Source organism: Colletotrichum acutatum, assembly GCF_030867785.1.
Source record: "Colletotrichum acutatum strain CBS 112980 chromosome Unknown BDZ83scaffold_36, whole genome shotgun sequence".
NCBI lineage: Eukaryota > Fungi > Ascomycota > Sordariomycetes > Glomerellales > Glomerellaceae > Colletotrichum > Colletotrichum acutatum.
The window spans coordinates 149,415-170,847 of NW_026849030.1; the positions used below are offsets into that span (position 1 = coordinate 149,415).

A 21,433-nucleotide genomic window follows, 5' to 3' on the forward strand; every position below is an offset into this window, starting at 1 on the left:
TTATGCGAGGAGCGCAAAAGAAACGGCCATGACGGAAGCCAGGACCAGGGTCATGCTGCTGCCGATGAAGCCGGCCGCACTCTTGCTCTGGCCAGCGGCAGTGGTGCCGTTGGGGCAGATCTTGGTGGCGTCAATGGAGGAGGCAAGGACGACGGCGCGGGGCTCGCCCTTCTCCATGTACAGGGTGACGTTGCCGGTGCCGTCGGCGGTGCTGGTGCCGCAGGTGGTAACCTCAACGACGGCATCGCCGGGGTTGAAGCCGCCAACACTGAGCTGGTAGGTGTCGCCCTTGGAGCTCTTGTTGGTGACGCAGAAGACGACCTGAGCGCCCGCGGGGCCCTTGCGCAGGCACAAGTGGGTGTTCTCGACGAACAGCTGCTCAGAGGCAGTGGTGGCAAAGTCCTTGTTGGTGGCCTGGAGGGCATTGCGGGTCTTGAGGAGGGTGGAGGTGAGCTGGTAGATGGGCGCGGTGGTGTCGTACTTGGATTGCCAGAGGGGCTCACGGTTGAAGGGAGTCGAGTTACCGTTGAAGTGCTGCTCCTGTCCCTGGTAGACGGTGGGGATACCGTCAGTCAAAAGGATGTAAGCCATGGCATTCTTGGCAAGCTCAATATCCTCATCGTAGACGGCGAAACGGGGCATGTCGTGGTTCTCGACGAACGATCCGAGGGCGAAGATGTCGGTGCAGCCATCGCGGGCCTGGGAGCGCCAGTCGGCGAGCTCGTTCATGTCACCACCGAAGAAGACCTTGTTCAGGGGGTAGTACTCGATGTAGTTGGGCATGCCGGGCAACAGGTTCAGGGTCTGGTAGCGGCAGAAGTCGGCGGGAGCTCCGGTCAGAACCTCACCGAAGGCGAAGACGCCAGAGGCGTTGACAAATGTAGGCAGGAAGGCATCGTTGACGTGCTTGGCGGCATCGATACGGAGACCATCAATAGAGTAGTTGGAGACGAGTTCCTTGATCCACTTGCCAAACTCATCGACGACGGCCGTCTTCTCGGTGGCCAAATCGGCGAGGGCAACGCCGTAGGGGTAGAGCCAGCAGTCTTGGTAGTTGGTGCTGTTGTCCCACTCGGTGACGTTGCAGTAAGGGTGGAAGTCGGACTCCTCGTTGAAGGGGTTGAACTTGGAGTAGTCGAGCTTAGGGGGCAGGCTGTCGAGCTTCTGGACCATGTTGTTGACGACGACATCGACCATGAGGTACATGTCACGGTTGTGCATCTCCTTGACGAGGTTCTTGAAGTCGTCCGCGGTACCGAACTTGTCGTTGAGGGCGTAGTTGTCGAGGGACCAGTAACCGTGGTAAGCCTCACCGACGGCGGTGTCATCGTCCATGTTCTTGACGATGGGGCTGATCTGAATAGCAGTGAAGCCCATGTCTGGTGGTCATGGTTAGCTGTGAGGCTCGAGGTCTCTGGGCTAAAGCCCATTATGCATTCATCTACAGTGGTTTACTGACTTTGGATGTAGTCGAGCTTGTTGGTTAAGCCGGCCCATGTGCCACCACAGAACTTGTAAAGCTCACACTCGTGATCGGTTGAGCCATCGGTATGGGCGTAACGATCAATCATGACCTGGTAAATGGATCTAGACTTCCATGCCTCGAGGTCGGCAGCCTCGACGAGGGCAGAGAGGGCCGTGACGGCGGCCCACGCAAGTGTTGAAGTACGCATGGTGATGATTGTGACTGGTGATGTCTGTTTGAACGAACGACTGCGCCGCGTATGGGCGTTGGATTAACGATTGGTTTTGCGCTTGGGTGCGAGCGTGATGAAAGGAATGAATAGGGTCGGAGAGGACTTGCGGCACACACAACGATATAGACCTTTGGGATGTAAGAGGGACGGGACCGATGAACGAATGGACGGGGAACCCTTCAATGGAGAATGGAGTGGCAACGAGTGACTGGCTCTTGGAGCTTACAAGTGAAAAAAAAAAGGGGTGGGAAGCCCGGGTAGATTAGACGAGTGACTAGAGGAGGACGTGGAGTCGGTTGATCGGTTGACAGTGAAAGAAGAGGGGCCAAGCGCGTCAAAACGAGACTCAGGCTGTGAACACGAGGGTCGATCAGCAGAGGGAAGAAAAAACGAGAGAGTGTGGTGGACTAAGTGACTAGGGACAGTCTACGGGATGCTAGGCGAACTCTTAGCAGTCACCAGTGTTGGATGTGTGGATGTGTATCTATATTCGCACATACTCCTCCGTAGTACTCGATAATGTTCCGTACTCCGTTCCTTCTGACGGCACTGGGCAGAGGGTTCGGGACTGCGGATGAACCAATGCAAGGTACCAGAGACAGACAGCGCGGAGAAGCAGACAAAGACAAGAGGGTCACGGAATAACAGGCCGAGGGACGGATGGGCTTGGAAATGGCTTGGAGGAAATGACGGTTCCTGGCAACTTTGCCGTACTTGGCCGCAAATGTCAATGCCTCGGATCGAATGGGACGACGAGGCCCACACGGGGGGCGCAAGTGTGTCAATAACCATGACCAACAGCTGGTTGATGGGAAATTGAACCCAAGCAGAGTAAAAGAGAGAGAGAGAGAGAGAGACCACGGGGGGATACGATGGTCGATACGGCGGCCAAGCCGGGGGGTGTGGAGGCGGCCGCGCTAGAAGAGGATAGTGACACTGACGGGGAGGAAACCCGAGCGTAGGGTGAGGGAAGGAGAGTCTTGTGTCTGAAGGAGAGAGCAGAGGCAGCAGGAGACCTGCAGAAGCGACATGATGAAGTGGAAAGCCGTCCAAAGTGCAGATGGAGAGGTAGGATTGGTAAAGAGTTGCGTACTCAGCACCCAAACAGCGATATGTACGGATAATGAAGGCGAGGGGAATAATGACTGTGTGCCGAGTGAGGCCAGCTAGGATATAGCCATAGCGATGCGCGACTATGGAAAGGCTCCTGATTGATCATGCATGCCTAGACGTGACAATCAATGGGCGGAAAGGATGAGGATAATTAATGTTGGTGTCGTTGGTAGTGATGGTGTGTGGTCAAAGTGGCGTGGTGGGTGTGGTGAAAAGGGTAAAAAGGTGGTGGGAAACTGCCGCCAACGGCGCAGCAGAACGGACGGTGCTGTGATGAATTTGGGATTGCTTGACCAATGGGAAGGAGCAATTGGAGTTTTGGTACTGTGAAGGTACGAAGAAAGACGAGAGACTGGGAAGGAGACGAGGAATAGGATTGGTACAAGGTCGAACCTGTCAAGCCTGTGTTATTTTGAACAGCAATCAATCCCAAAAGGTACGTATCTACAAAGTTTTGGCTGCTTGGAAAATCGGAAAACCTCGTTTCCCCTGCCAAGAGACGCCAGGGCAGCGCTGCCAGCGCCGCCAACGGTGCGGCCTTGGAAAGCCATGGGAACTTTTTGGAATGGGATTGCGAGCTTATCCCAAAAGAGTGTGGTGGTACCACGACATGGGACGTCACGTCGGCAGTGACAATTGGTCGCATTGGACACGAACTAATGGCACCAAAGACTCGAATGGCACTGGCACTCTGGCACACTGAGCAGTGTGAGTACTGATGAACAACCTCGATAGCGTGCTTTGTCTTGTTGACGGGTTGACGGTTGGCGCTGGTGACTCTGGTGCAAAGACGTGGCGAAGCGACGGCGCTGTAAACGACCGAGATTGGCCCTCTCATGATGAGCCATTGTGGTGTTAATTGTGCGCTATCCTAAAAGGCAGCTGGACCTGAGAAGGCACAGCGTGGCAGACATGTTCTTGGTGCCTTCTTGGCAGCGGCGCTGGACAACGAGAGGCTTGTTGTCTGGTTGTTGGCCCGCGTTGCTTGGTGTTTGCTTGTCTGCGCCGCAGCTTCTCTTACTAAGACTGTCGTCCAGACTCGAGAGTCCTGATGGGATGACACTTGATGGCTTCAGGGCCTGGTTAGCTTGCAATTGAATACTCGCATTTCAACCAGTGGCTGCCGAAATTCGATAGGAAGTGCGAGAACAAATTCTGCCAGTCCTTTTCCCTCCCTGCCTGACCGGTGACAGCCTATCTGGCAGTCGGAGTGCATAGCGTGTCCTGCAGGTGGACGCGGGCGTTATATTTTGTTGACAGATGATAAGAAGCCCGTGGGTAATTTGGCAAAGGGAAAGAAAGGAGTCTGTGTATTGCTGACTTGGGGTTGGTGCGAGTGCCAAGTGTGGGCGCCATTACTTTCGCTACTTGCTTAGATAATCAACAACAATTGGACAGCCGGAGGGAAACAGTCCCAAATTGGACGCAACTCCCACCGTCCTGTCCCACAAACATCCCAACTTCATGGATTCTTGCTCCTCCAGGGGAGAGGGGGAAGGGAGGAAAAGAAGAGGGGAATACGGAATTGACTGGGGAACTCACTTAAACTCTATAAAGTCTTTCGAGGGCAGCCCCTCGCCGTGCAATGCGCGGCTTCTCAGGCGGCTTTCGCTTAACGGACCTCCTGAAGGCTGAGTGAACCCTGAATCGAGTTTCTCGTCAACTCCTGGAAACCGGAACTTGGGAAATCAGCTTAAGGGCATGGGACTCCCCAGATACCAACATTAATCAGTCATGTTTCTTGTCACGATGAGACACAGGGCAGGACAGGGCAGTGAGGCAATGAAAGAGCCAGCGCCACCAAAGAAAAGGAGTTCGCGTGGTCTTGGGCCCTTGGCTCTCAGCTCGGCGTGGCTTCTGCTTTGGGCGAACATCACCCCTTCCCGCTTTCCCCTCCGGATTCTTATCCTTCCTCCTATTCATCGACTCATTCACACTTGCCCTATTTCTCGCAGTCATCCCCTCCTTCCCAGACATCTGTCTTAATCCTGGCGACTGGCAGCAGCGAACCATGGCATCAGTCCTTCCCATCACTGCGCGCCCAGAAGATGCCCAGGCACGCCAGCAAAAAGAACCAAGAGGGCTTCTCTCCTCTGACTCGCTTGATTGCACCGACCGCTTTGGAAGATACGGCCGATCGTCGCGGGCGAGTGCTGCACCGCGGTAGGAGTCGTGGACTCGTGCAAGGGGGCCCGGCCCCGGTCGGCAGCAAGCGCAGATGCTCCTCCGACCGACCCCTGGCCCTGGCATCCCGGTCACAGCCGTCCTATTCGAGGCTACCTCCTCGTGCCCAAGTGGGTCAAGTCCTTTAGAAGTTCAGGTACCCTGCTTCCACCGCAGCACTGTGTAGGTACGTACACGAGTACAAAATCACTGGACAAGGAATGAGCTAAGTAGTTACATAGGTAGGTAGTAGTGGAGTTTCTCGAGACGTACTCTTTGCCGGCGTGGCAGGTGGCAGGCGACTAAAGGAATCCTCAAACTCACAAAGGAACAAGGACGGCAGGAGCGAGACTGCGAGAGGGCTTGAGGGAAGGAAGCCACGCTCTGCCTTGTGTGGCTGATGTTGATTGATTTGAAGCCCAGGATTGGCCAATGCAAGACAAAGTGGATCTCCCGTGGCTGAGTGGTTGTTCTCACCCAACTGCAGTGATTGCAATGACCGCCTTTCATCCTTTCGAGGTTCAGACTGCCTGGCCTCTGTATCCTCCCCAGTGGAATGCGGGAGACATCAGACAGTCGACATTCTCTTCTCCCGCATTCCAATCTGTCACACCGCGTCACTCGGGGAAAATACTTCCAAGCTCCATGTGCAGTTCCCCAGGGCTGGGACCACTCTTCGCCCAGTGTCGTTCCTTTTCTTCGGCGCTGTTGCGTCCAAAGTACCTACTTATTCACATTTTGTGCGACATTAGGTAAGCTGCAGTCACACCTTGAAAGCGCATTTCTCAGCGCTGCGGACGATGCTAATGCGCGAGGTCTAGGCGGGACAAGATCAATTTTGATTTGCTTTTCTCGACCGTCCTTCTCAAATCCTTCCATGCCGCCATAGCAGACTTGTCGCTTCCTCCTGCGTTAGCTTCCCCACGAGTCGACGTCACGATCACGATCAGACAGACGCGCCCGACGTGTTCCTGTTCCTGGCTTGGCCCAAGTCTACGCCACACTAAGGCACCGTACTACACAGTACGGAAACGCTACGAATACACTACAAGCTTGCAACACCTTAGTGCTGAAAGACTTGGTGACTTGTTGGACAGGAAGCAGCAACAGCCGGTCGAGCTAGAAGTAGCCAGTACGGACGGAGTGCCACACCATCGCTCTCTGAGCATAAACGGTTTATGCTAGTTGAGATGAACCCCTCCGATTCCCATCTGCCAACGACGCGGTCACAACGCCCACCCTCAGCCTGCCAGGCACGTCGCAGCTCGCACCTCCCGTTGCCCACCGCCTTTGAACGGGTCCGGCCCCCTTGAGCCTCAAGTCCCCAACTGTTCCCGACTGGGAAATCACTGTTTTCTGGATAATCTTCGAAAGCATGGATCACCCGTCCTGACAGCCTGGTTCGTCTCCAACGTCTCGTATTATTTCTGGGGGTACCACCCGAAGCAAAACTGACTCGATACAGGAGAGCACGTCCTTGGGGCCAGGGGCCCGACTGACAGCGGATACTTGGACCGACGACGGAGCTCGCCCGAACCGACCAACAAGATGCACCAGACCGTGCCGGCTTATCCTTGGTCTTCAACACGCTACGCGCACACTGGCCAGAAAGACATCCTCGCCCCTGTTCGCCGCTGACCTCGGGGCCACCGTATTGGACAGTCTCTTTTGTGGACATGGTCCAAAATGGTAATTCAAGACGGAGCCCGCCAATCTCCCATCGCCCTCATGGTTCGCTCCCACCCAGGCACTTGCCTGCACTCTCTGCATATCCATATTCCAAACTTCGTATAGCCAGAATTAGCCCAGACCACTACACCCCCGGAGCCACATTGTCATGTACCAAGAAAGAGGGGTCTGACGAACAAGAGGAGCAGGCACAGGTACCTTTCTTTGCCTTTTCTTTACTGCGCTTATACTCCCTACTGCCACACTGCGTACTCCTCTGCGCAGTACTCTGTGGACAGTGGAAACTGGAGAAGAGGCACAGAGAGGTCCTGGTCCCAAGAGGAAGGGCTAAGGATTCGGCTGGCCCGTTCCTGCAGAAGGAAGCCCCATCTGCCCATCACGGAATCGATGCCCTGCGGCCCTGCGGCCTGCTCGCCTGCATCCCCTTCCCCATCCCCATCCCACTCTCGCCCCAAGACCCAAGACCCAAGACCCAAGAACCAAGACCCAAGACCAAGACTCGCAGACCTGCCAGTGCCAGACTGGAGCCTTGAGAGGCGAGGCGGACGGAAAGATCCTTTCCATGGACTCTTTTACGGTGGCCCCCCCAGCCACTCTGCTATTGTACCATGTGCCTGTTCCCTCACTTCCCGTGCCTGTGCTTCTTGTGCCTATGCCTGTGCCTTCGCCAGTGATCCCCCTTTCCGCCTTCAGCCTGGGGCATATTGCAATTGGACTGACCCAAGCTCCTACGAGATTACCCCCTTTTCTACCGGTACCAGCGTGGCGTTGACGGCCGAGTTTTCTTCCCATCCGTCCCGCGCTTTGCCTTGCAACCTATCCCGTCATTCGTTCTTGCTTGCTTGCTGGTCTGCTTCGCGGCCTTTCTCTCCTCCCCCCATCCCATCACCACCACACTCCTTCGAGCTTCACTTCGTCACTCATTCCTGTTTGTCTTTTTTTGCTTGTACAATCTTTTGCTCACTCGCCCCTCCCGGCGAGTAAGAGTTCACACAAAATGTCTAATTCAGTATTGGCTTGGGCACTTACACTCCTTACCACATCATCAACCCTCGTTTCCGGCCTCAAGTACACCGCGAGCGAAGTCGATTACAACCTCAACACCAACAGATTAGCAAAGAGCCCTGCCGAATACTCGGGAAAGAGAGATGGCCACACATTCACAAAATCACCCCCCAACTGGCGGTTTCCCTACTACACGTTATTCATCGATCGATTCGTAAATGGCGACCCCGATAACGACAATGCCAACGGCACACTCTTCGAACATGATATCATGAGTAACCAGCTCCGTCATGGAGGAGATTTGGCGGGCCTCGTCGATACGTTGGATTACATCCAGGGCATGGGTATCAAGGCACTCTACATTGCTGGCTCACCCTTCATCAACGACCCGTGGAAGGCGGATTCATACTCGGTACGATAATCGCCTAGGAGCACACGATCACGACAGTGACGCGAATACTGACATTTCGCAGCCCCTCGACCTCACTCTCCTCGACAAGCACTATGGTAACATCACGGCGTGGCAAGAAGCCATTGATGAGATTCACAAGAGAGGGATGTATGTGGTCATGGACCAGACTATGGCAACGTAAGTATCCGATGGCTCACGTCGGCCTCTTTCCTGTTACTCACCGCCTCTAGCATGGGTGATTTGATCGGCTTCGAAGGATACCTCAACACGTCCACTCCATTCTCAACTTCGGAGCACAAGGTTCAGTGGAAGACATCCAGAAGATACCTCGACTTCGACATCGGCAACGAATACAATGACTCCTGCACGTACCCGACTTTCTGGTTTGAGGACGGAAACAAGGTCGACGTCTCTTCTCAGCTGAAAGGCTGCTACGACAGTGACTTTGATCAGTTCGGTGACATTGAGGCTTTCGGTGTTTTCCCTGATTGGCAGCGTCAATTGGCAAAGTTCGCCTCCGTGCAAGATCGTCTGCGTGAGTGGGTTCCCTCAGTTCGCCAGCGTCTTGAGCTCTTCTCCTGCATGACCATTCAAACCCTCGATATCGATGGATTCCGTATCGACAAGGCTGTTCAGGTCACAGTCGACGCCCAGGCTGAGTGGAGTACTGCCATGCGAAAGTGTGCAAAGGATCTCGGCAAGGAAAACTTCATGGTCGTCGGTGAAATTACCAGTGGTAACACTCTGGGATCTATCTACCTGGGGCGTGGCCGAACCCCCTCCATGGCCTCCGCACTTGAGCTTTCCGACGCCACAACATTGGATTCAAACAGCTCTTCCACCTCTGGCAGCTTCATTCGTGAGCAAGGCAAGAGCGCCCTCGACGCTGGCGCGTTCCATTACTCCATTTACCGATTCATGACCCGCTTCCTCGGTTTGAGCGGTCATCTCGAGGCCGGCTACGATCTGCCGACCGACTGGGTTCAGACCTGGAACCAGATGATTCTCACCAACGACTTCTACAACGCCAACACTGGAGAATTCGACCCCCGTCACTTGTATGGTGTCACTAACCAGGACGTTTTCCGCTGGCCCGCCATTGAGAAGGGAACTGAGCGCATGCTGCTCGCCTACTTCATCACTACCCTGCTTCTGCCTGGTGCTCCGCTTGTCTACTATGGCGAGGAGCAGAACTTTTATGTTTTGGACAACACCGCCGAGAACTACGTATTCGGTCGTCAGGCCTTCTCGGCCGCCCAGGCATGGAAGGCACACGGATGCTACGCGGGCAACAACTCCGTCTACGTCGGCTGGCCCGTCACCAAGGGTAAGAAGGGCTGTGAGGACGAGACTGTCGCGTACGACCACCGTGATCCCTCGGCCTCGGTACGCAACTGGATGAAGCGCTTGTTCTCTTTCCGCGACAAATATCCCGTTCTTGAGGGTGGCTGGCTCCTTGAGCAGCTCTCCAACAAGACTCATGGCGTCTTGTACTCGGGCAGTCCCACTGCGACCGAGACCGGAATCTGGAGTGTCGCGCGTGGGTATATGAGCAACCAGAACAAGACTGATGACCCGGTTTGGCTGGTATACCACAACAGCCCCAACGAGACTACCTACGAGTTCGACTGTAGCAATGAGGCAGATGCGTTCCTCTCGCCCTTCGACGGCAACACCAAGGTCAGAAACTTGTTCAGCACCGATGCCTCTATCACCCTCGAGAGTTCGACAAAGGAGAACGGCTTCAAGGGAGCGGGTCACAAGGCCGGCTGCCTCAGCAGCATCACCATGACGCCTTTCGAGTTCCGCGCTTACGTCGCTGATACCGAGTGGATGGAGATTGCTTCTTCCATTACCGGTTTCGAGCCTGGCCATGACACGCCCATCGACTCCACCGATGCCAACGGAAAGATTCCCATCGCTTTCAAGTTCTCGACCGAGATGACTTGCGCCGACGTCACCAAGGCCGTTTCTGCCTACGTCAACGTCGACGCCAACACCCAGACAAACATCACATTCGATACGCCTGTGTGCGGTGCTATGGATCCCATTGAGAAGGAGTCGTGGACGGGCGCTATTGCTTCAGTCTGGAAGTGGTCTGCCAACCTCCAGAACGTCCCCGATGGCATTGTCAAGATCACCGTCGACGGAGTCACAAACACTACGGATCACTTCCTCCTCCGCTTTGGCAAGCCCATCAACCCTGTTGTTTTCCCCGCTTCCGCCAACTACTCGCGCTCTCTGATGCAGCAAAGCGGCACTGAATACTTCATCAACCATGCCGCCCCTGGTGCTAACAAGTGGCGCTACAGCACCAACTGGGGTTCTTCCTGGAGCAGCTGGATGCCCTACACTGGTGCGAGGCAGCGCATGGTCCCTCAAGCCTGGGAGGGTACCGATCTCCAGAAGTGGGAGGGTGAACATCTCATGGTTCAGTACTTCAGCAAGCCCCTTGGTTCGTCGTCTTTTATCCAGCATGCGGACAACAGTGTCATCCCCTTCTCGCGTCGCTTCCCCCACATTTTCCTCCACGGACCCTTTAACAAGTGGGGTTACGATGCTGGCCTGCCTAACCTGATGACCCAAGTCGGCGACAACATGTGGGAGCTTCACTTCATGTACGAATGGCCCGCCCAGATCCAGCTCAACCTCTGGGGCATCAACCCGGACAACCAACCTGATGCGTCCTTCATTTACGGCGACCCCAACGGCGATGGTGTCCTTGATCGTCTGCCCCCAAGCAGTTTGTCCGACAACGTCGTGAACCTGACTTCGCCGCCTCCGATGCCTGCGCTCTCCTACAAGCTGGTTCTCAACGACGCCAACTGGAACTACGTCGCCGTTCCCCAAGGAAACATGTGGATTCAGATTGTCTTCTTTTTCCTCCTCGGTCTCATGCCCATTATCCTGGCTGGACTGGCCGGCTGGATCTATATGAAGGGATTCTACCAAGTTAAGATTAACAAATCAGGATTCTCCAAGAAGGGTTGGTTACCACTCAAGCTCGGGAATGAGTCCAACATTAACTTCGGCGAAAAAGGCAAAAGTCTCGAGATGTCCCAAATTCCTCCGTCGCCAACCGTCACGCCAGCTGCCGTTGCAGCCACCGGTGGCGCCCCCCGAAGGAAGGTCCTCATCGCCACCATGGAGTACAACATCGACGACTGGAAGATCAGTATCAAGATCGGTGGTCTTGGTGTCATGGCCAAGCTCATGAGTCAAGCTCTCTCCCACGTGGACCTGATCTGGGTTGTCCCTTGCGTTGGCGACGTCGACTACCCCATGGACCACGAAGCCGAACCGATGTTCGTTGAAGTCATGGGCGACTCCTTCGAGGTTAAGGTCAACTACCACGTCTACAAGAACATCACGTACGTCCTCCTCGATGCTCCCATCTTCCGCCAGCAAACCAAGGCCGACCCCTACATCGCGCGTATGGACGATCTCGAGAGTGCCATCTTGTACTGCGCCTGGAACAGCTGTATTGCCGAATCCATCAAGCGCTTCAACGCCGACATCTACCACATCAACGATTACCACGGAGCTGCTGCTCCTCTTTACCTCCTCCCGCAGACTATCCCCGTCTGCTTGTCACTTCACAATGCCGAGTTCCAGGGCATGTGGCCCATGAGAACCGAAGAAGAGCAAAAGGAAGTCTACAGTGTCTTCAACCTTCCCGCCAAGGTCGTCAAGGACTACGTTCAGTACGGTTCCGCCTTTAACCTGTTGCACGCCGCCGCCAGTTACCTTCGTATCCATCAGCGCGGTTTCGGTGCCGTCGGTGTGTCTAAGAAGTACGGTGACCGTTCTTTGGCCCGTTACCCCATTTTCTGGAGTTTGAAGAACATTGGTCAGCTGCCCAACCCTGATCCTTCCGATACTGGAGAATGGAACCCCGAGGAAGATATCAGCAACTCCACCGACGAGATCAAGATCGACGAGACCTTCGAAGCCAACCGCGCTACCCTCAGAAGACAAGCTCAGGAGTGGGCCGGTCTCGATGTGAACCCCAACGCGGATCTCTTCGTCTTCGTCGGTAGATGGAGTTTGCAAAAGGGTGTCGATCTGATTGCCGATCTGTTCCCCAGCATTCTCGAGAAGTACCCCTCTGTCCAGCTTATTGCTATTGGCCCTGTCATCGACTTGTACGGCAAGTTTGCCGCCCTCAAGCTGGCTAAGCTCATGGAGAAGTACCCTGGCCGTGTTTTCAGCAAGCCTGAGTTCACTCAGCTGCCTCCCTACATTTTCAGCGGTGCTGAATTCGCTCTTATCCCCTCTCGTGACGAGCCCTTCGGTCTTGTCGCCGTCGAGTTCGGTCGCAAGGGTGCCTTGGGTGTTGGTGCCCGTGTTGGTGGCTTGGGCCAGATGCCTGGCTTCTGGTTCACCGTTGAGTCGATGAGTCCCCAGCATTTGCTTCACCAATTCAAGCAGGCCATTGCTTCAGCTCTTGCTTGCAAGCCTAGAAAGCGTGCTCTCATGCGCGCATGGAGTGCCAAGCAGCGTTTCCCCGTGGCGCAATGGATCAGACAACTCGACACTCTGTACAACGACTCTATCAAGGTTCACAACAAGGAGGCTGCCAAGCAGAAGAAGGCTGGCGGCATTCGCAACCTTACCGACTCTTCCTTGAGATCAAGCATTGCCGTCAGCGAGTACGGTGCTGAGCTCACTCCTACTGGCTCGAGAGCTCCCTCTCCTCTCCCGCCGCCGAGCCGTATCGCTAGCCCCGCGGGCCGCCTCAACTCTCCCGACCTCCAGACACCCAACATGCCGTGGTCGACGATCTCCTCTTCCCGTCGCAGCTCTTTCTCGAGCTCTATCGGTGGCCGTGACAGCATGCTTGCGCCCCGCGACAGCATGTTTGCCAGCGGTCGTGAGAGTATGGTCAGTGTTGACAGCTTCGCGATTCGCGCCCAGAATGACGTCTCCTCTCCTCAGACTCCCGGCTTCGGCGACGCTCTTGGCCTGCCCCAGCCGAGTTTCTACAAGCAGCAGCGCAACAGCTCTCAGCTGTCTCTGCCCGATGTCGTCGGAGATCGCCATGACCTCAAGCTGCAAAATGTGGACCAGAACTTCACTGATAAGAACGGAGAGTTCTACGCCGAGTTCGAACAGATGCTTAACAAGCTTACAGCCAAGAACTCGGGCACAGACCTTTGCATCGAAAACTACCTCAAGAAGAGTGAGAAGAAGTGGTTCGCAAGATACAGAGACGCCAAGCTCGGCCGCAGAGATCACAGCAGGTCAAGAAGCCCTGCGCCTGGCAGCCGCCCTGGCTCCAGCAAGGGACTCGGTGCCAAGTTCGATGTCGACGAGCGTGGCCGTAGTCGCACCCCTAGCGGACTCACCGGAGCGTCCCGCTACGATGACAGCCCCGTCGACGACGAGTTCCTCCTTGGCGACAACTACAACGCGCCTACTGGTCTCAAGAAGATCCTGTCCATTCGCATTGGCGACTGGCCCATCTACGCCTTCTTCCTCGCTTTCGCCCAAGTTATCTCCATCAACTCGTACCAGATTGTTCTGCTCACGGGTGACACAAACCAGACGCCTCTGAAGCTTTACATCGTTGCCGCTACGTACCTAGTAACATCAGCCCTGTGGTGGATCCTGGTGCGCTTCACCAAGTCCGTTTACGCCTTGTCTCTGCCCTGGGTCTTCTTCGGCCTCGCTTTCGCCCTCCTGGGAATCTCGCCTTACCTGACTCCTTGGCAAGCCAGCGCTGCTATGCAAGACGCCGCCACTGCCATCTATGCAGCTGGCGCCAGCGCTGGTGCTCTGTCATTCGCACTCAACTTTGGTGACGAAGGTGGTGCTCCCACGAAGCAATGGATTACTCGTGCCTTGGCCGTCGCTGGTGTTGCCCAGGTCTACTCCCTGATGCTCTGGTACTGGGGATCTCTTACTCACACCCCAGAGACTTCCCCGTTGGCCTTCTTCGACGGTACCAATATATCCAAGGGTATTGTCGTCTGTATTCCCATCGCCATCATGCTCTGGTCCATCGGTCTTGTCCTGTTCTTCGGTCTTCCTGACTACTACCGCCAGGCGCCCGACAACATCCCCGGCTTTTACATCTCTCTCGCCCGCCGCAAGCTTGTACCCGTCTTCTTCATCATGATCATCATCCAGAACTACTGGCTCTCGGCGCCTTACGGCCGCAACTGGGGTTTCCTCTTCGCCTCGCAGTTTATCCCTGGATGGGGTGTTGTCCTTCTCGCCCTTGGATTCTTCGTCGTCCTCTGGTCCATCATCCTCTACGTCTTCTCCTTCTTCTCCGAGAGCCACACATGGCTTCTGCCAATCTTCGCCATCGGCCTGTGCGCTCCTCGTTGGGCGCAGATGCTTTGGGGTACCAGCAGCATGGGCATGTACCTTCCCTGGGCTGGTGGCCCTGTTGGCTCGGCCATCCTGTCTCGCTGCCTGTGGCTGTGGCTTGGCCTCTTGGACAACATCCAGGGTGTCGGTCTGGGTATGATGCTGCTCGCGACGCTGACTCGCCAGCACGTGTTGGCCGTCCTCATTGGCGCACAAATCGTGGGCAGTGCCTTCACGATGCTGGCGCGCGCGACGAGTCCCAACGCTCTCTCGCCCAACACCACCTTCCCTGATTTCTCCCAGGGCCTGATGCCCGGAGTTTCAAGTTACTGGTTCTGGATCTGCCTGGGCTTCCAGCTGGTGATCCCCATCCTCTTCTTCAAGTTCTTCAGAAAGGAGCAGGTATCAAAGCCTTAAAGAGATCATGCAAATATTACTGAGATGCGAAACAAAACACAAATACCCGGAGGCCGCGATGCACTTTGCGCCGCAAAACAAAAGCGCCGCGCCGCGCCTCTTGTCACGTTTGGTCTTTGGGTCAGGGGTCCGGTTCACTTCCGACTTATGGGGCCTATTTTGGTTGTATAATGATGTATAACTTCTTTCTATATACACACACACATAACTATCGCGTTTGAACAAAAGCGTTCGTTCATGGTCTACGAATTGGCTTTCTCGCGCGAGCGCCCGCATAGCCGAGGGGGAAAACAGGGACGAAGGGGCAAAAAAAGCCTCCGTCTCTTTGCATGTTATTTCTCATTCTCATTTATAAAACACATATACGCCGTTCTCTGGTCTCGTTGAGTGTTACAGAGAGCGGCGGGAGGTTGGGAGGCGAAAACCAATCTTTGACGGCAACAACGCTCATGGAAAATATTTAGATTTAGACTCACGCTATGTCCTCGCTCTTTTTTATTTATCCTTGAATCATGAATAATACCTTTGCAATCAACGAGTTCCTGTTCCCTTTGCATTTGCTTTGACTGAACCGTGACGAACAGATTGAACCACCGCCTCGACTTGTTGAGAACATGTAAGTACGCCCATTTACATATTCCCATCCAAGCTCTAAACTGACCTTCCATTGACTGATCCGCCGCGGGGTAGGTGGAATCATGCTTCAAACGAACACCAATCGCCTCATACTCTACGACTCATTCCGAAGCAAACTGCAACTCTGGCGCCACTCACCCGACGAGACTTGGCACCTAAAGCGCGGTATTCGCGATAATAGGCACCGGACTCCGAGGCCGGCCGGCCCGTTGTTTGTTCTTTCTGACTTTATCCCTCCGGTATTTCCAGAATACGAAGATGCACGTCTGTTAGCGTGCATACCGAAAATTAAAGATATGCGCGGGAATAAGTGAAGGTTTAGGTTACCAAGCTCAAGACGGCAGGTCGATGCAAGGTACGAGATGTGATACGTAGGATTTGGGTGTTGGACGCCCAGTCCAGGTGTGGACCGCCGTTGCTTGGCTTCCAAGGTGAGGTCGCCTCGGGGGTGGAGATGTCGCTGCGACGACTGCCGAAAGAGGACGAGAGACCGGGGTTTCTTCACACTTGAGTGCATGGCGTGTCGTGGTGTCGACATTGTCGATACGAGATCGTCAAGAGGTCCTCTTATGGTATCACGCGAGAGCGGGCATGTTTGCTAATGGCTCTCTTTCTCATAAATGGACTTCATCACCCGGCGAGCATGTCGTGGAGAGGAAGAGGAAGAGTCAGGGACTGACTGGGTCTTCTGAACGATCGTTCCGTTTGAGACTTTACATTCGTTTTTCTTAACTGACTGACCGACTATGCGTGTCGCGAGTGCCCTCATCTCCGTCTTGGCCTTGGCCGGCGCGGGAGCAGCTCGAGTTTCTCGGCGCGCCGTCGACAAAGATGCTCGTCCTTCCAACGACACGGCCGTCGCGCCCAAAAAGTTCATTGTCGAACTCGAGCAGGTTCGTTTTCTACTTCCTGACCGCAGGAGAAACCATGAGACTAGTAAGAGAACAGATGCTAATACGCCATGAAACGCCTGATAGGGAGCCGACAAGGATGCCGTAGTCCAGCAGCTCCAGACCAACAACCCGGGAAGCAAGATCCTCAAGGTCTTTGACTCGTTCCTCTTCAACGGCATCGCTGTCGAGTCGGACAGCGAGAACACGGACTCGCTCGAGGCGATCGTGCCCGTCGTCAAGGCGTGGCACTCGACGCGCATCCAGCTCGCGCCGGTGGTAAGCGGCGAGTCCTTTAGCGACGATGCGAGGGCGCTCAATTACTCCATTCATTGGATGACGGGCGTGGATAAGCTCCATGAGCAGGGGATCTTTGGGAAGGGCGTCAAGGTTGGCGTTGTTGATACGGGGACGGAGTATACGCATCCTGCTGTGGGTTTCCATTTTCGGTGTCTCCGATGGAGTGAGTGGTGAATGGAAAGATCTCATGGGCTGACGAGATGATGTGAAAAGCTTGGTGGGTGTTTTGGCGAGGGGTGTAAGGTTGCTGCTGGGTATGACTTTGTTGGTGACGAGAGTGAGTTCATGACTAACCCACACGTGTTGAGATGATGACAGAAGCTGACTTGTGCAGCAAACTGGCCTTACCCCGGAGCAGAGCGTCAACCTGATGAGGATCCCATGGACCAGGCCGGTCACGGAACGCACGTCGCTGGCATCATTGCCGGCAAGAGCTCTGAGTATGTGACAACGTCTCAAGACTAGCTTGGTCAGGGAAACGAAAGCCTTAGCTAAACGCGTCGATAGGTTCACCGGAGTTGCCCCTGAAGCCACAATCTACTCATACAAGGTCTTCGGCCCTAATGTGAGTCACCCAAGTCTGGTAATCCCGTCACCCGGACTTCACTGACACCAACCTCAGGAGGGCACAGCCGAGGAAGTCCTAATCGAAGCTTTCCTCCGCGCCTACGACGACGGCGTCGACATCATTACCGCCTCCGTCGGCTCCACCGGCGGCTGGTCCGACAACGCCTGGGCCCTCGTGGCCTCCCGCATCGTTGAGCAGGGCGTCGTAGTCACCATCGCCGCCGGCAACTCGGGCGACGTGGGTCCCTTCTTCCCCAGCAGCGGCGCCGCCGGCAAAGACGTGCTCGCCATCGGCTCCGCCGACGCTTCTATCGTCTCGGCCCGCCAGTTCGCCGGCACCTTCACCCTCGGCGGCCAGTCCAACCGCACCATCCTCGGCTACCGTCCCGCCGAGGAGCTCTTCCCGGCCGAGATCAACGGCTGGCCCATCGTCCCCGTCACGCTCAACATCAGCGTCGAGAACGACGCCTGCTCGCCGCTCCCCGAGGGCCTCAACTTCACAAACACCATCCCGCTCGTGCGCTTTGACGAGGGGTGCCAGGATCACATCCGCCAGCGATGGGTCCAGGAGCGTGGCGCGCGCTTCATGCTCTTCTACCTCACCGACCGGCCCGTCGTCGGCTTCTCGGGCTCCGGCTGGGCGCAGAGCAAATGGGGCCTCCTGTCCAAGGACGCGGGCGAGGCCATTGTCAAGACGGTCATTGCCGGCGGGAACGTCACGGCCGACTTCTCGCTCGACCAGAATAGTAATTATGTTGCCATGTACAACGCCGGCGGTGGGAAACCCTCGCAATTCACCTCGTGGGGCGGCACGTTCGACCTAGAGCTCAAGCCCGACGTCACGGCGCCGGGCGGGCGCATCTTTGCACCGTTTATCGGACACCGCTACCGCGACCTGTCAGGAACGTCCATGGCCTGTCCTTACGTCGCCGGCGTCGCGGCGCTGTATATCTCTGCGCGCGGCGGCCGCTCCGTCCACGGCGCGGGTTTCGCGAAGGCGCTGCACGCGCGCATCGTCGCCTCGGGCCGCGCGATTCCGTGGTCCGACGGCACGACCAAGGATTTCGGGTTCTGGGCGCCGCCGATCCAGGTCGGTAGCGGGTTGATTGACGCCGTCTCCGTGTTGAACGCCACGTCGCAGTTGTCTGGGGAGACAAAGTTTGCGTTGAACGACACGCATCATTTCTCGCGGTACCATCAGGTCGATGTCACGAACACCGGCCCCACGGAGCTCGAGTATATTTTCACGGTGCAGGATGCGGCTGGATTCGAGGCGTATTGGACTGCTGAGGCTGCTGATGCTGGGATTTCTGCTGTGCCGCGTATCAAGGATCTTGTCGAGATTGAGCCGGTCAAGATTGGGGCTGTTGTTGGCTTGCCGACGGGCGGGTTCAAGGTCGGGCCTGGGCAGACCAAGACTGCGAAGTAAGTTGTCTCTTATCTAAACAACGTCCGAGTGCTGAATGGAGAGAGCTGTGGCTGACGTGAAGACTTCAGGTTCTCCTTTGACATCCCGCAAGGCCTCAACGCTTCGAGACTTCCCGTCTTCAGCGGCAAGATTCTCATTGGATCGAGCGCCGGCGATGTGCTCTCGGTGCCCTACTATGGTAAGCATTGGTTTCTCCCCTTTGCGCCAAGCCTTTCATTGACACAAGGTTTCATAGGTGTCGGCGGCAGCATCAAGCATGACATTGCTGACTTGTTCTACACTTCCTACGGATACCCCCGTGTCTCGTCTGGTGTTAACCGAACCCTTCTCTCTGAGAAGTCTAGGTACGGTTTCCAAGTATACAAGTGAAGGGAGAACAACAAACTTACCTGATCAACAGCTTCACCTTTGACACCTCTCTTGCCAAGCAAGACTTCGTCAGGCTCCAAGTCGCTCTGACCTGGGGCTCCCGCCAGGTTCGCTGGGATGTAAGCAAACCTTCTCTCTCCTCTCAAATGTGTTGATGACCCCTGACCCTTACAACTTCCTGCAGGTCTACGAACCCACTTACCAAGAGCGCGAGTGGGTATACCCTCCCGTCGTCGGCGAGAACAAGTACGTCGGCTCCGTGGCCAGCTTCGACGTCTACAATAGCGTCAACTACCCCGTCTTCGACCCGGCCACCGACAGCGTGAACAACACCTTCTCGTACCCTCTGCAGGACCAGTCTCGCGATTCGCCCTACGAGTCGTGGTGGCTCGGCAAGCTGGCTGATGGAAGCCAGATTAAGCCTGGAAAATACAAGTAAGTCATCCTTCACCTCGGTCGAATAACCTCTGTGTGGCCACGAAGACTAACACCCACCAACCAGGTGGCGTATCGCGGCTTTGAAGGCCTTTGGTAACCCCAAGGCGTCGGATAACTGGGAGATCTTTGAGACGCCTGTGATTGAGGTCCTCCCGCTTGCCGGGAGCAATTCCACTGCTCTCCGGCGTTGAAAACTCTAGTACGATCTAGTATATGATACTGCTATTCAGCTCCCGTAGATCCACGGCAATCCAAACCACTTTCTTTGCGCGCCACAAGTACTCTAAATGTAGTCCCATCAGCCTGCAAGTTGTATCATCATTCCATCGCAACCAACTCATCACCGGCCGCACTTGGCTTGCCCGCATCAGCATCCTTACCTATCTCCTTACCAAAGATACTCTTCTCGTCGAAGAAATTTACCTCCTGCTCGAGCGCAGCCTTTGCGAGCCGATCCGCCTCCTTATTCTCCTTCTTCGGCACCTGCCAAAACTCCACCGCTACGCCCGCCTGGCCCAGCGACATCATGGTGAGCATCAGATTATCCCACAGATCCTCGTTCTTGACCTTTTCGCCCTTTGTGTTCTTCCACCCGTTGGCGAGCCACTTCTTCATGTGCGGCGGCTCGCCGTTCCTACCGCCCGCGACGCCCTCGACGAGATACGCCGAGTCGCTCTTGACGACGACGTGGTGTAACTTGAATGACGGCTGTGACCTTCGCGACGACCGCATGATGGGCAATCCCTTGGTGGCAATCGTGGTCGCCTCCATCAACCCCACGATGGCGGCGTAGAGGTCCGCGCGCTGCTGCGTGTGCTGCGGCCGGTCGCGGCCGTCGCTTCCGTCCGTGTCCTTCATGACGTGGCCCCGGTCTTTGGCGTCGGGGATGCGGCAGGCGCGATTGAGCGGGTTGCCGGGGCCGAGGTGGACGCCGACGGCGGACTTGGTGGGTGGTTGGTCTGGGCTGTTCTGGGGCGGACAGACGCCGTGGACGGCGATGACGAGGGAGTCGGTGTGGTGAGAGAGAGCCGCCACGGGCTTGTCGTCGTCTCCGAATTGGATTGTGTGGACCGTGATGTTGGTGTTGGCGAGGGTGGTCTGGGTGAGGGCGTTGTGGCAGCGTACGTGGACGAGATTGAGGGGCCCGTGGGAGCCGGGGAGCTCTAGGTCGGCTGGGTTCTCGCCGTAGAGATCTGTGTGATCGTGGGGGAAGCGGCGGACGACGTAGCCATCTGAGTTTGGCTCGACGAGGAGGCCGACGGGGTGGTTGGCGTGGGGGTCGTGACGAACCATCTTGGCGGGGTCGTGAGTGGCGGTGAGATCGTGTCGTAGATGAGGTTAGGGAATCTGTCTGCGAGGTTGATGATCCGCCTTGAATGTTTGAGCGGTTCGCAGCGATGAGCTTAGAAAGATGAGATCAGAAAAGGGATAGGTGAGGTGGATGAGATGGATGAGAATGAGAGTGGCAAGCGTGAGAATGGAGTGAAGTGGAGATGCGGCGATCCATCAAAACTGCACTGCCGTTCCGAATTTTCCCCGATCCGCGTCTTCTGTCTCTCAACTATCTAGTAGACTAATGAAATGTCCAGTTCTGTCAGAATCGGGTATCCGATGTGTTGTGAAGCATTCTCGCATCTTCCAAGGATGTAGTCGAATTATCGCCCGGATTCCACTTTGCCTAAGGTGGAAGATGAGAAAACGGCACCGGAGAGGTCTTACCGGACCCGGCAGACAGATAGTGGGTCCCGGATGCCGACCGGGCCCGCTTTCACGCCGAGTTGCACAGTGCTTCGTTCACAGGTCCAGGAGCATGAGTGCCTTGGCGGGAAGGCGAATATGTAGAAATAGCGCACGCCTCTACTTGTCAAGTTAGATCTGGTTTAAATGGATTACGTTTGACAGGCTCCAAACCGACCAAGTATATCGTGACCTTTCCTCGCCAAATGAAGGCGTTTGATGGATGCTCGTCACTGTTCAGGACCCGCTTTAC

At 55.8% G+C, this 21,433-nt stretch overlaps 5 protein-coding genes across 5 annotated transcripts; 2 read left to right on the plus strand and 3 right to left on the minus strand.

Annotated features, from left to right (window-relative positions):
* BDZ83DRAFT_751229 (alpha amylase) lies at positions 1 to 1,673 on the minus strand (the record flags this gene model as incomplete). The annotated part of the gene is made up of 2 exons (XM_060514026.1): positions 1 to 1,379; positions 1,460 to 1,673. 2 exons carry the CDS (start codon positions 1,671 to 1,673, stop codon positions 1 to 3), a joined length of 1,593 nt encoding a protein of 530 aa, XP_060366040.1.
* A 5,268-nt stretch (positions 1,674 to 6,941) lies between these two features.
* Positions 6,942 to 7,381, minus strand: BDZ83DRAFT_617539 (uncharacterized protein). The gene has a single exon (XM_060508032.1). The coding sequence runs from the start codon at positions 7,224 to 7,226 to the stop codon at positions 6,990 to 6,992; it is 237 nt and encodes a 78-aa protein (XP_060366041.1). The 5' UTR covers positions 7,227 to 7,381; the 3' UTR covers positions 6,942 to 6,989.
* Positions 7,382 to 7,659: 278 nt separating this feature from the next.
* Positions 7,660 to 14,814, plus strand: BDZ83DRAFT_575307 (alpha amylase; the record flags this gene model as incomplete). Its single annotated transcript, XM_060504796.1, has 3 exons — positions 7,660 to 8,079; positions 8,141 to 8,256; positions 8,310 to 14,814. The coding sequence occupies 3 exons, from the start codon at positions 7,660 to 7,662 to the stop codon at positions 14,812 to 14,814; spliced, it is 7,041 nt and encodes a 2,346-aa protein (XP_060366042.1).
* A 1,382-nt stretch (positions 14,815 to 16,196) lies between these two features.
* On the plus strand, positions 16,197 to 19,634 carry BDZ83DRAFT_575447 (subtilase; the record flags this gene model as incomplete). The annotated part of the gene is made up of 11 exons (XM_060504816.1): positions 16,197 to 16,343; positions 16,428 to 16,772; positions 16,854 to 16,917; positions 16,975 to 17,080; positions 17,148 to 17,205; positions 17,263 to 18,632; positions 18,705 to 18,814; positions 18,872 to 18,980; positions 19,037 to 19,124; positions 19,190 to 19,440; positions 19,508 to 19,634. The coding sequence occupies 11 exons, from the start codon at positions 16,197 to 16,199 to the stop codon at positions 19,632 to 19,634; spliced, it is 2,775 nt and encodes a 924-aa protein (XP_060366043.1).
* BDZ83DRAFT_275189 (uncharacterized protein) lies at positions 19,396 to 21,087 on the minus strand. The gene has a single exon (XM_060502089.1). The coding sequence runs from the start codon at positions 20,734 to 20,736 to the stop codon at positions 19,762 to 19,764; it is 975 nt and encodes a 324-aa protein (XP_060366044.1). The 5' UTR covers positions 20,737 to 21,087; the 3' UTR covers positions 19,396 to 19,761.
* Between the last annotated feature and the right edge of the window lie 346 nt (positions 21,088 to 21,433).